At 48.5% G+C, this 14,219-nt stretch overlaps 1 protein-coding gene across 1 annotated transcript in view; it reads right to left on the bottom strand.

Moving 5' to 3' along the window:
- CCDC3 (coiled-coil domain containing 3) overlaps positions 1-14,208 on the bottom strand; it is a gene marked incomplete at its 5' end in the record, with an annotated part of 40,321 nt that extends 26,113 nt beyond the window's left edge. Inside the window, 2 exons of the mRNA XM_014949116.1 lie at positions 12,705-12,879; positions 13,877-14,208. Of these exons, the coding sequence (XP_014804602.1) occupies positions 12,705-12,879; positions 13,877-14,208 (507 nt within the window). The remainder of the gene's footprint in view (positions 1-12,704; positions 12,880-13,876) is intronic.
- Positions 14,209-14,219: the final 11 nt, after the last annotated feature.

Below are 14,219 nucleotides of genomic sequence, written 5' to 3'. Positions count from 1 at the left end.
TTTGTCACTGGATGTGGTTTCAAGCCATTTTTATTGCAGCGGGAAAGATTTGAGCGTAAAATATTATTTCCAGGATACATTTAATCTACGGTTTCGCACCTTCGGGAAAAGAACCAAGAATCACATTTGTTCCCCTGCCCTTTGAAATTGAGACTTAAGAAAACACAGGCTCAATTAGGATTTCAAGGGACAGATCATGAAGTGTTCACTGAACTCCGACAAAACGTGCCTGAGCCTAAAACATGTAAAAAGGGCAGAAACCCAATCGCTGTCGGCAGTAACAACCCTTCCCTGGGGTCTTCTTAAAACTGTTCATTTCCAATCCATGGGCTTTTCCCAACATCAGCATTCATGTCCAGCGTGGCTGTAGCTGTCTGAAGGGCCCAGGGAACTTGCAAGTGATTTTTTAGAAAAATTCACCTCCAGATTCTCTGTTCAAATCCAGCTGATGGAGGTGAGCTGTGGATGTTGTCTGCTACCTGCTGGAGCTGCTCAGCCACAGCGTGGAGGATCTAAAGCCTCTCCAGAGCAAGCAAATCATTACTGTTGCCACAGACATTCAGTTTGAGGAATAAGAAGTGGACATGGACAGAGCGTTTTGAAACTCTAGTCCCTCCCAGAGCCATGTCATGACCTGTGGAATCTATCTTCCTCCAGAGGCAGGCAGCAAGAGGAGAATGTCTTCTTTTGACTAAGAGACCCACTGCAATCCCCCAGCTTGACCCAAGCCTTGCAAATGATGGAGATTTCCCTACATTAGCTGGTTCCATGTTTTGATAGATTATTTTCTCATTTCCTATTTCCATGTGTTTTTTTTAAATTTTCCCTCATTTACTTTGTTCTTTGTCTCTACTTGCAGATAATTCCCCAACAGAGGTATTTACACACCAAAAAGAAGTTGTCTGTTTCCTTCCAACAGATGAGTGATGTAGACAGATTCTCACTTTATATCATCTTTTATAGACCATGAACAAACTCTCTTTAAAGCGTGGGCTGGCATCTGGCAGAGCTCTCCCATGGTCCTGAGCCCCTTCCTCATTATCTCTCCTCTTCCAGACCCCAAGACGATGCTCTTAAGGTGGAAAAGAGCTTTTCTGCTCTGCAACAAAATGGAGGATTTTGAGTGGATGTAGCTGCTATGTTCACACTTTGAAAGCTTTGAAATGGGTGGAGACTTACAGTGTCTGAATTTCTATTCCTATCCTCAGCCAAAATCAGTACAACTTGTTCCTCCATTTTGACTTTCCTTCCTTTCTCTCTCCAACTACCATCCAGTTATGCAACTAACTGGGCTTTTTCCACAATAAAATATATAATCAAAAGCACCCAGAAGGAAAAAAAAAATTGTTCAGACCCTTTCTAAAGGCTCTGGAAAGACAACAAGCAAGCCAAACAAATGAACATGGTCTAGAATGGGCTTACAGTGAAGACAAATGGAGGTGATAAACTCATTGCATTTTGAGGCAACAAAGAGGACACGTGTCACCTGCAAAAGGAAGCCAGGCTTCATGTCACCAACATACTTAGTTTTGAACAACCAACCAAACCCCAGTTGCTCATGTGTCCCCCATCCGAACACATCTCCTTCCTCAAAGTACAGCACTGCCTGTGCAACAAGGCTGGAAGACACGGAGAGGGAAGGGGAAGGGCTCAGAATTTAGACAAATAAGTTTACAGACAGGAAAAGCGTTCAGTTGTTTCTAATCTCAGCGGGGATAAATTCTGTGTCAAAAAGAATTGTCTCCACTGGACTGGGATACAGAGCTTGACGTGCCTCCTTGCTTTTACCATCTGTAGAATGGGAACAGTCCTCCTGCTACCCCTGCGTGGTGATGAGGATGAGTCAGTTTGAGGATGACAGTGTGTAGGTACGAGCTTGCATTTCAGTCCCTCAATACAAAACACTGCAGTGACATTCCCCCTTGCAGTAGCTAGTACTTCTACCGGTTCCCCACCGATCTAGGAAAGCTAAAAATACTGCAGGACAAGTCCATCAAGAGCTTTCAGATCTCGGGAAATATTTCATAGAATCATAGAATCATTCAGGTTGGAAGAGACCCTTGGGATCATCGAGTCCAACCATCTACCCTACTCTACAAAGTCCTCCCCTACACCATATCCCTCAGTACCGCATCTAAACGTCCCTTAAACACATCCAGGGACGGTGACTCAGCCACCTCCCTGGGCAGCCTATTCCAATGCCCGACCACTCTTTCAGTGAAAAATTCACTTTTTTTTACTTGCTTGCTCTTAAGTTTTTTTGGGCAGAAATTCATACCTGGCTTTCTAGCCGTATTATTTCCCCTTTGCATTACACAGTGTCATGGAAACTTGCATCTCCCTCGGTGTATTTTTCCCCACCGTCATTCATTTTACGGATAACTGGACTAACAGCCGTAGCAGTGTTCTTCCAAAAAAAAAAGCCTGCAAATCGGGGCAGCAAAAGGAGGTAGTCACTGCGTCAGCTGGCCAGAGGCACCTGCAGTGATTTGAGCAGCAACCAGCTGCCATGGGTCACGCTGAAACCTCATACTCCCAGTGTCCCCCAAGCTGGCTGCTCTGGTTTGTCACTTCGCATTAGCTGTGGCGAGGGGCTGCGTGCTTCCAGGGATGGTGGTGAAGCCAAGCCTGGCTGCTCCTGGCCCAGGCAACGGGGCAAGGACACTTCTCCAGGGGAACGTGGAAAGGCGCTTGGCTGGAGGAGGCAGGATGGGCTTTAAAAGGCTCCGTCTGCAGCTTCCATTAGGGATTGGAACTACGGCTGCCTCAGAGCCAACTTGGCTGGCCGTTTGCGAAAACAAACATCAAAATGCATGGGCTGGGAGAAAATATGTCCCAAATTAAAAGATCTCATCTCCCTTCAAGCCGCAATGGCTGATCCGGTTACAGGCAGCATTACAGGTGTCCCGTCTGCCAGCTGCCAGCTGGATTTTGGTGTCTGTTGATTTTAATAAACGTTCTGCTCCATCTTTTTCTGTATCTATTTCACAGGTGGGTCAGGAGAGAGAGAGAAGTGGAAAGAAAAGACTTTTCCCTGGCTTCAAGGTTGAGTGAGGTCAGCAACTGAATGAGAGATCGGCTCTGCCCATAGTACCCATAGGAGCAATGTGTGCATCAAGGACAGACCCTGGCACAGGACTCTTGGTCCACATGAACCATCCTTCGCAACTGCTGACCAACACAAAGCATGGACTTGCACACACAAAAACATCTAACACATCTACAGACTCACAGATTTACAGAAGGACTTGGTGGCTCCCACAAATGGTCTGAACAACACACAGTTTGGGAACCTCCTTCATTCATTTTGTCTGCCCAGTGAACTTTCCTGGGACTCACCCTGGATATATTCCCCAAAATGGCCAGCCCAAACCAAGATCTAGGAGAATCCACACAGGTGAACAATCAGATGCATCTAGCTCAGATGTTTGCTTCTCCCTCATGTTCCAAATCCAACCAAAACCACTGAAATAGTCAAAATAACCAGTGGGTTACTCTAAGTGCAGTGCCAGGAGACATATCTAAGCATCTTCCAGTAGCTAAGTCAGTACCTCTACTTTCTAAGTTTGAAAAATCATGGGACAAGTATGAATAAAAACCTGTGATCTGCTTCTTTGGACTGCATATTTTGTTTTGCCTTGGGTTAGTAAGATAATATGTCCACTTTGCAGGAACACCAGCCTCAGCCCTCCTCCTTGGATGCCAGGTCCCAGATATCTGGAGGAGCACCTTCAGTATGGGAATCTGTGCCAAAGAATCTGATTTGACCGTGGACCCATTGACTGCTTTCAAGCATGTGTTGCCCTGCACCTCTTCGGTTCCTAGCTCCAGTAACTGCTCAGGTCCCCAACAGCTGCCTCCCTGGACGACCAATGCTTTCACCCTTCCCAGTCTACATGTGGTGGGATTCCTCCCTCATTTTCCCACGCTGGGAAGGCCGTGAACAGGAGTGCAGCGCAGAAAAGCAGAGAAATCACTGAAATGCTCACACACAGGGAAGCAGACAAGGGAAGGACATCAGCCTTGGTCTCCTCATGTCTTCTGATAGCTGCTTTTCCCGTGACAGTGTCATCTCCAGAGGATATGGATGAGATGTCCACCTCTTGTTAGAGTGCTGCCATTCCCAGCCCACCTTCAGGTGCGGATGCTCATGGAAGTAGCTTCAAACTTTCCATTGCCCTTCCCAGAGGGTGGTATCTCCCACCTCGGCCACTTCTGTGCTAACAGAGAGGGAATGTGACCAGCTCAGCGAAAGGTCCATCTCTCTTACCTACCCTGAGACAACAGCAGCAACATCCCACCTGTGCTGCATGCTATGGAGTTAGTCCTGGCCATACAGTAGCTACATTTTTCTAACACGACTGGGGAACACGTTGCTTCAGCCCTTGGCTAAGCGTCAGCAGTTGAGGGCTTGCAAAAAAATCTTTGTCCAGCTCAGCAAGCACTGCAGCAGGATTCATGCTCAGCAGCACCACTGCAGGTCTTTCAACCACCTCTGGGCTGGAAAAACCCAAAGGTACAGCACCCCTCCAAGCAGCCTCGGATTTGAAACACAGGAGGGACAACAGGATTCCTTCAGGCCCATCTTGGTGTCTTTCAGTGTGCAGAGCTCAGCCCACAACTGCCAGCTGCCTCTGTGGCCACCAGCAGTTTCCCACCCCTGTGGTGGTGGAAGAAGCCAGATTGAGAGTCAAGAAGGTGTCCTGGGACCCAGGGCAGATGCCTGCTCACCACCAAGTTCATGTATAGCAGCAGACAGCCTCATGCCACGAAATCCAGAATGATTTAATGCGTTTGGCAGAACTTCATTAAGGTGTGGCTCTAGCTAATTAAAAGCAGCCTGGAGCCATGTGGGTCTTCATTCATTGCCAATTCCTGGAAGGATTGCCGTTTTGCCCTTCGGAGGAGGCAGCCATGTGCAGACACACACATACCCATGGCTGTCTAAGCATTTTCTTGCTCAGTGAGCTGGAAACCGGATATTTTTAAGGATATCATGTACTTGGATGTGCCTTAGATATAGTCAGAGAGAACTGTGCTCTGGAGTAATCTGCATTGCTTGATAGGGAGCAAGTTGTGCAGACACACACATACCCATGGCTGTCTAGGCATTTTCTTGCTCAGTGGTCTGGAAACCAGATATTTTTAAGGATATCGTGTACTTGGATGTGCCTTTAGATATAGTCAGAGAGAGCTGTGCTCTGGAGTAATCTGCATTGCTTGATAGGGAGCAAGTTGGTCCAGGCTCATTCACCAGGAGCTGGGATACCAACCTGGTTCTCCCCTCGCCTCGTCCTGTCACCTTGGCAGCTCCCCACCAGTCACAGCTGCCAGTGGTGACAAGAGTTCATCACCTCGTCCTGCACAAACTGGGGGCCTCACCTTGGCAGCTCTCCACTGGGGACAGCTGCCAGTGGTGACAAGAGTTCTGATGGGTGCTTCTTATTCAACCCCAAATTCAGACTGTTCACAATTGACATAAAATTCAAGGGTCCCATGCTAACACAGGTCAACCCTCTTGCATTGTCTATGGCAGTCAGCCAACATACCTCCTGATACAGAAATGAGGTGCCTCTAAAAGACACCCTAAAACCAGAGATACTTCCCCTTTTTTTTTCTCCTGGGAAAGACTCAGAACACTGATACAGAAATGAGGTGCCTCTAAAAGACACCCTAAAACCAGAGATATTTCCCCTTTTTTTTTCTCCTGGGAAACTTTCTGGGTGCTATAAATACAAGACAGACCATACGCAGTGGAAAAATCCCATAGATAAGACTATTTTGAACTCCTCTGTGATCTTTTACTCTGTATTTTAGCAGCCTGTGTACATGTGGGAAGACAGAAGACTGATAGGGAGATGCCAATCAGACCTCTAAGAGTCCCCTACCACAGCCTGGGTGGGAAGATTTGGAAATGAGACAATGCCATTTCTGTGCCAAAAGACTCTCGGGGATGTTACCCGAACGTATCAACTGTCTCATGGTCTCCCCTCATCCCAGACACTTGTCAGCAGTTCTCTATTTAATCTAATGCTGCTTACATGTATTCAAATTAAACACAGATTTTAGGGAGGGGGTACACTCTGGGTGGGTTTCTGGGAGGAAAACAAAAGCGCTGTAAATCACTATTAAAACAACCCAGAAGCGACACACATTTTCTATCATGCTATTAGGCTAATGGAGCAACAGCTCCTCTGACAAATGGCAAGACAAGACACTGAATCTAAAACAAGATTTTCAGACCTTTAGATACTGGACCTTACTTTCATCTATTTTGAGGGCTTTTTGCCCTGCCCTTGCCACACAGCAGTGCTGTGAACTGAATATTTTCTATCTCCCTAGAGACTTAGGACCAGAGAAGGGAGGATCCTTTATATGGCTCATGCCACAAGCAAACACAAAAGAACACTACATGGATATTAAAGCCAGGCTGCTGCCTGCTCTTTTCCAGACCAGTTCTTCCTCTAAAACCACTGGTTCTGGATTCCATGACCAGTGTTTTCCAGTCCTGCAGTTCTTTTCCCAGCACTCAGAGCAGAGAGGGAACTCCTCAGGTGAAGAAGTGCTTGACTTTCAAAGAAGAAAAACCAAATTGCTTTTTCCGTGGATACTGTGGATAAAACTTCAGCCAAAATCCATTATAGTTATCAGCTATTTTTTCTAGTTGTATGGTTTATGGCGTGATTTATATAGTGGAGTCACCTTCAGTTTCACCCATGTCCATCTCAGACCCAGCAGGAAGAGCTCTAGTCCCTGCATCTAAGGCAGTTCGGGCAATCTCCAGAGATGCCACAGGCATCTCTCCAGCAGATACCCCACCATGATACTGTTCAGACTCAAAATCAGGGAAGTTAGAAAAATTATGGAGACTACACCAACTTTCCTTCTTCTTGTCCCCTCTTCAGGGGCATGTTGCCCTGGGGAGATGGATCAAAACATGACCCCACAGCAAACACCACACGAGAAAGCCCTTCTCTGGTAGCCCAAGAGCTTTTGTGTAAACTCCTATTTCTCTGTGATTTAAGCCCTTGTGGTCCTGTGAAGTGTCACTGAATGAGACCTGCTACCATCTGCCTGGTTGAGAGCATCGGGGAAGAGACAAGCTGGGACCATTTGCTGAGCAAATGTGCTGCTGCCCAGACATGGGTTCAGGGAATGATCCAACCCAGTGGCTCCCAGTTCATGCACACAGCCATTGTGAAAATACAAGCAGCTCTGAAACTATTTCCTCTACTTCTGCGGAGGAAGAATGTAGTTTAATTTAATTTTTACTTTGCATAAGAATGGCAAGGCCATTTATGCAATTACATTGCTTTTCTTATCCGGTTCCCTTTTCAGCTGGTCCAAAGCCTTGCAGGTGTCATATTCAGTTCACCAGGCTGTTACAGCAGCCAAAGTGCCACCGGAGAAGAGGATCCAGGTTCAAAGATGCTAAGCGGGTATTTGTAGACTGCCCTGCTAACCCACTAATTACTTCGCTTTTTATTTAGGACACTGACTGCTCTCATGAAAGCTTTATTATTACCCAGATAAATCTCTGGAGGTCTCTCAGAAGGCAAACCCATTCATCTGAATCAATTGAAGTAACAACGTAGTTGTGGCTCTGATGCTTGAGAGAAGGAGAAGTGATGCAGGGACAAAGGCTCAATAAAAGATATGATCTCCCCCTGCAATCTCACCAGGCTTAACTGAAGTTATTGGCCTCCTTAATTTCCATGGGTTTTATCACAGTGCTAGTGCTCTCACAGTTGCTTACAATCGGTTTGCCACGCTGCTGTTAGTTCCCTCCTTGTGATGCACAGGGGGTCATTTTGCAATTCGCCCGCGTGAAAAACAGGGGAGGAAGGTGCCCTGTAAAAGAAGCACCCCATGGCCCCATGTCGTGAGCACCTCCACCACTCACAGCGAGCTGGGATGGAGGCCAAAAGACCGAATTTCCCCTATCATCCTGTTGACAAAAACAGGAGTTAAAACCCCTCTGAATAATAAATAACAACAAGCGCTCTTTGACACTTTTATAGACCTTATTATCACCAGACAAGGCAAGGAGTTCTTATTTAAGAGATCCCAGAATTCTGCAGAAGGCCAAGTCAGGAGGAGAAATCAGAGCTTCCAGATTTGCACTAAAACTCTCCAGGGGGTCAGGATTTCAGTTCCAAGCCACTTTGTCACCCCCAGGATTAGAAGCAGGCACTGCGAAAGGAGGGTAACCACAGTGATGATTCCCACCTCCCAGCTTGAGCAAGCAGAAAGCAGCCCCCTGCACGTAGAAAAGTGTCATTTAGCACTGAGCCATAAGAAAAACTTGTCATGGGAAAGAGGCATTGGCAAATATGGATGCTCCTTGGGCCTTCAGGATCTTCCTGTTCCCTCTCTCCATCCTTGGAATTACAGAATCACAGAATCTTCATGGTTGGAAGGGACCTTTGAGATCATTGAGTCCAACCACAATCCCTGGAGGATGCTGGCTGCACCACCAAGTGCTCATCTCCATCTCCCAAAAAAAAAGATCTGGCCCCTCTGACTCCTTTTGAGTAAGAAAAGGTTGTAAGGCTGCTCCCCGAAAGCATCGGTAATGAAACACCAGCACCACACCAGCACCAGAGAATAACTGGGTAGCACGCAGAGGTTTGTGAGCAATTTTAGGAGAACTGAGGGAAGCAGGAGGTGGAGGAGAAGAGGTCTGGGGTGGTTTCCCAAGGCAGGGTACAGGACAGCCTGGCATGCCCGGGTAAGAGGCTGTCAGACTTCACCAAGTCTTTGATACGTCTGCAGGTCTTCCTTCAGGGGTTGACACGAGACATGGCTAAAAACATGCAGCTTGTAAGAATTTTAATTAGGTTTTTACTACTTCTTAATTTTCCTTTCTTTAATCAAAGCACCCTATTAAAAGAAATTTCTGTGACTTCATCATTCCTTAGATGAAAACTGCATTTCTCCTAGGGGCAGAGGGTGGGAAGAATCAACTAAAACTGTAACTCCAAAGGGGAAAAAGGAGCGTTCCTGTGTTATTATCTCCACCAACATCAGCTCTGGGACTGGGCCAAGCCTGGGACCCAGGTATCTGTAACATGCTGCAAGAAGGGAACCCTTGCTCTGCAAGAAGTTGTGGCCTTTCCCAACCCCAGGTCCAACCCCAAGCCTTGGGGAACTTGGGGCTTTAGCAAGAACCTTGTGGAAACCGCTGTGACAGTGAGATGGAGTAAAGCAGGAGGTCTGCAAACATCCCTTAGGGGCTGTAAGAAAAGTCAGGATGGAGCCCAATTAATTATTGCCTCTGCAAATGTGGAGGCCAAAATGCAAGTGCCTAAAGAAATGAGAGCCGGAGCTACTGTTGCTCTCCAGAGTGGCCAGAACAAGCACCTGAGTGAATTTATGAGACTGTGGAGTTACTGGAAAACTATGGAAAGCAATGCCTGGCCCTCAGCCCAGACTGCAAGGGACTTAAAAATGCAGCTGGAATTCGCTTCCAGCGACAGCAGCAAGCGCAGGATGACAAATGTGTTATCACCAACAAGAAGTGTCTTGGGCCTGGCCTCCTTTCACCATGCACCATGGGGCTTTCCGAAAATTAAAAGGGTTTTCTCGTGATGGAAAAGGCAGGTTGTGCATCCCAGTGCACATCCCTTTGGTTTCTTTTTCATCATCAGACACATTTGCTGGGAGGAGGAGAAGGAGCTGTCAGGGTTTTCCTCGTTTCACCCATTGGAACATCCCAGACAAGGCTGCCTGCAGGCAAGGAGCAGAGGAGAGAGAAGAGGGCAAGTAGAAGGACAGCATGTCAGTGGTCCCCTTTGGGTCTTCTGCTCCACAGCTGGATCAGGCACACCCTGCAGAAAGGACCTCTTGCTAGGAGCAGCATTACATGAAGGAAAAGAAGTTCATCCATCACGGGGCTCTCTCATCTTCTGGCTGAGCACCCCAGAGCTACAAACATCAATAATTCATTACAACTGCACATGCTTCCAGCACCGAATTCTCCCTTAAAATGTCCACCCTAGAAATAGATCAAGAGTAGGGCACAGGGCCACGAGCAAATACAGGGATTCAAGAAGTCTTTTGGAATATGGGATCCAGCTGTAAACAGGAGATTCCATCATTCCTTTATTCCAAACCTACTTAGGCCTGGGTTTTGACAGAGACACTTTTCAAGATGTCCCAAGACTCATGGCAGAACTTTAGCTACTGACTCACTATCTCCTGACACCAGACCTTCGTCCCATCTGCTCTGAGCATCTCAGCATCTCCATCTCTTCCCTCCGGCTGCAGAAAACACCCATGATGGATTTTAACTAGCAATTTATGTCAGCACACAGCAGCTAGTGAGACCTCTGACTTCTCACTGCAGTGTGACCCTCATCAGAAGACCCTTTTCTATGTTCTTTACAGCTTGACACCGTAACAGATGTCTCCAGGCTCCTTAAGAGCCTTGTTTCCGAAAAGCTTCAAGAATGATGCTCCATGTAATGTTCACTTTCTGTGCCGTGAAGCCGGCACATGCCACAGGTTTCAGCTGAGGAGCCAGTTTGGGACAACTCAGCCAAGTGTGTTTGGAAAAGGAAATTGCTTACACTGTGGTGGGACGCGAGCAGAAGCAGTGGCAACTGGGAAAGTCACCATTGGATGTGACAAGGCAAAGAAGGGAGTGAAATGCTAGTAAGAACTGCACCCTGGACATCAGCACCTGCAACAGGAAGAGCTGGGGAATAAATTCCTGATACCGTGGCAGCCACAAACACCATCCCCTTCCCAGACTGGGGCATGCAGGCACTGGGAGCCGGCGCTGGGCTGGGCAAACACAGATGCAAGGAGCTGAATGGGAGCACAGTCAGCCCAAACTATTTTTAACTGGTGCAGAGGAAGCTTTTACTTTTCATTACGAAGGGGAGACAAAGTGTCCGTCAGTTGTGCTGAATTAATTCACTCCACGGGTGGGTGTTGAAGTATGTAAAGCCCCCAGCCCCGATCTGTGCGACCGGCAGCTCTAATCCCCCCCTAATCTGCTCACAGCTGCGGGGGGTCAAAGAGCACAACAGCTGAAATGCACTTTTGAGAAGCACGCTTTCCATTGCCCCAACTTACCCTGGGGGTTCCTGCCCTGTGATTTCCATTAAAGCTAAACTGGTGAGATTCCCCACTGGTGTAAACGAGCACCAGCCCATCGAGATCCCCTGCATTTATCTTAGTGCAGCTAAAGAAATAGTGCAGAGGCATCGCAAGCAGGCATTTGGGAGTTGGATCTGGTGGTCCCTCAATTCCTCTTGGCTCCTCCAGAGCAAAATCAGTGGATTTGGCAGGGGTACTGCCTTTATTTGCCAAATACGTTGCTGGGGGTGCTGGGAAGCCTGTGGGCTGGCAGGGAGGAGGCAGGGCTGGGACGGGGGCTCTAGCCCTCCCCTCTTCTTGCCCACCCAGGGCATCTAATTGTAACATAATTAATTTTCTCTTAAATATCAATTCCTGCTGCTACCCCCAAATATATATTTGAATGTCACCTTTGCCCACTTCCCCCCCCAAGATGTCAGCAGTGGGCAAATGCTTGCCCATGGGGTATCCCAAGGCACGGGGTTGTGTCACTGGCCAGACGGCCACGCAGCAGCTCAAACTCGGCCAGCTGGTGGAGGGAAAAGGCTCAGCCACCTACTGAGCTCCCTCCCTCCATCGCCCAAACAAGCCACTAGTGCATCTACTGCCGTACACAAATACTGTGCTTTGGTTGAATCCACAGAAGGCACAAGCGATGACACGTGTCCTCTCCATCCTGACCTAAGGAGAGGCTTAAAATGTTCTCAGCTACCAGTGGAAACCACTAGCCTCATAAACAAGGTCTGGTGTTAAAACAGCTCTCCAAGTTCCACTTTTGCATGCTTGTATGCACACCCAGAACATGCACACACATAACTGCAGGTTGCTCCTGGCTGCCAAGGAAGTATTTATTTAAATCCTGCATTTATTAGACACACTACAGCCCCATAAAAGGGCTCAGAAGCCACTAACAACAGGCATCGTTGGACTTTCCATACTAATAATGTACTTTCTTAAGGGAGGATTGCCTGGAGGGTGAGCTACTCACTGTGGCCTCCCTTGAGAAGAGAAAGAGGCATTTCATTCAGCTTGTTCAGAAGTAGGTGCCGGCGTCGCTCAGATGAACCATGCCCTCATGGCTCAGACGAACCGTGCCCTCAAGAGTCAATTTTTCCCCAGCTGCTACAAAGACAGCTTAGGGCGATTAGTTCAGAAGTAGATGTTTATGCTGTTGCGTGGAGTTAGGCAAGAATAATCCCTTACAGTCTGTCATGGTCCAGGCACCACTCTCACTACATGAGATGGACACAGAGGTACAAAAGCAGAGCTCTGCTCCTGAACACTTCAGCTGAAGTTAAAGTATGGGGTCTGAGGACAGGAAAACCAGCAACAACCTGGTTCGGGTAGGACAGGACCACAAGCAATACTGGTTTCCAACCTGTTGCTCATGAGCAGGTTGATACTGAGCTTTGCTCGGGTGAGTTAAAGAGCTATCACAGAAGTCAGCTTGGAAAACAGAGTCTAACATCTCCCCACCAGTGCCAACAATGCTGCCAAAGGACCAGGAAAATCAGGGACCTGCTGATCTGCATTCATATATATATATATGTTTGCAAATGACACGGGAATGCCTGTGCCCACTCAGAAAACAAGCATTGGAGAGCAAATAAACCCCTTACCCGGTTGTCCTCCTGAATCTCCCAGTCACTGGCGAAGCTCAACACGTGCTGTGCCTGAGAGCAGTTAGAAAACTGGAAGAGGCTGGCAAACATCCTTCTGTTCTCCTGGGTGTCTGGGAAAATCGCCTCCTGGAAGTTGACTCCGTGCGGCAGGAGGATGTAGTTCTCATCCATTCTGAAACACAAATTGCAGGGGCAGCCCGCTGTGAGGCTGAGCGGCACTTTCTCTCCCACAGAAGTCACCCATTGAGCTTCAGCCTTGCTCCACAAGTGCCACCAAAAGTCACACAGACAACTTTTAGCTGGCAGGTGGCTCTCCTGGCACTTAGTTGCCAAGACGGCAATTTCCACCACAGAGGATGGGACCAGGCAGCGACAGTGAGGACCTGACAGGCTCCTGCCACCCTGCAGACATCAACGAAGCCCCATGAATGAGGCAAATCAAATCAATTCGGCCCACGGTCCCTACTGAATTTGCATCACACTGCTCTTGATCCCGGAGTTTAAGTAGTCCTTCAAGCAGCCAATAAATAACTTGTGTAAAACGTGTTTAAAGCTACTGCCACAGCCTGAGCACTAAGAAAGCATCAAACTGTGTTTCGCTCCACACCCAGGGCAAGAATATACCGAGTATTTCGAAACAAGCCACCGAGTAGTATTTCACAACGCTCTTGGATTGAAGGTCACGGCGATGGCTCTGTTCCCACATTGTGGTTTATTTTCTTATTCTTTCGATGCGCCCAAAGTCAGGATTTGGCTGGGACTTGGGAGAGCCGGGAGAAAGCTATCGGGTGAGTATTTGGGGATGGGTTTTTAAGCTCCAAACTTCAGCGAACAGGGGCTGGCTTCTCTCCAGCTCCCTGACCGTCCCGCCGTAAAAACAAAAGCAGCAGCACCCGGGAGCTACTCAACAGCAGCTCCCCGTACATCTGCTGCCCGGACAGGCTGGAATATTATGAGTTTTGAGGGGTTTTGGTTTGTTTTTTGTTTGTTTGTTTTTTTTTTCTTCCCTCGATGAAACTGTGAGCGCAAAAGAGAAGGCGCTGTGGGGAGAGCGGCAGCGGGACGGAGCCGGGTGCGCATCCCCCCGGGGGATGCCCTAAAGCCGGGATGCCCACCCCTCCATCCCACCCACCCGCCTTCCTCGCTTTTCCCGGATTTCGGGAACTCACCGGAGGAAGAAGAAATAAGCGTAGCCTTGCATGACGGTGTGCGAGTGGCAGGAGAAGTAGCCGAGGCCGGTGAGGTTGAGGCGGGAGCCGGCGGGCACCTCCAACATGCTGCCCCACGCCTGGTCGCACAGCAACTCGATCTCGGCCGAGTAAAAAAGCCCCCCCGCTCCTTGCTGGGGGCCGCCGGGGGGACCCCTCTGCCAGGGCAGGTAGTTATAGGCGCCGTAAGGGTCGGGGTGCAGGGCCAGCACCCGGGCGTAGACGATGATCGCCGCCAGCTCGGCTCGGCAGCCCTCGCTGAGGGGTCGCCACTCGGCCGGCAGTTGGCAACCCCCCCCGCCGC

Source organism: Calidris pugnax, unplaced genomic scaffold, assembly GCF_001431845.1.
Source record: "Calidris pugnax isolate Ruff unplaced genomic scaffold, ASM143184v1 scaffold125, whole genome shotgun sequence".
Lineage (NCBI taxonomy): Eukaryota > Metazoa > Chordata > Aves > Charadriiformes > Scolopacidae > Calidris > Calidris pugnax.
Note: the sequence above shows the minus strand (reverse complement) of the source record. Positions and strands in the feature narration are given on the sequence as shown.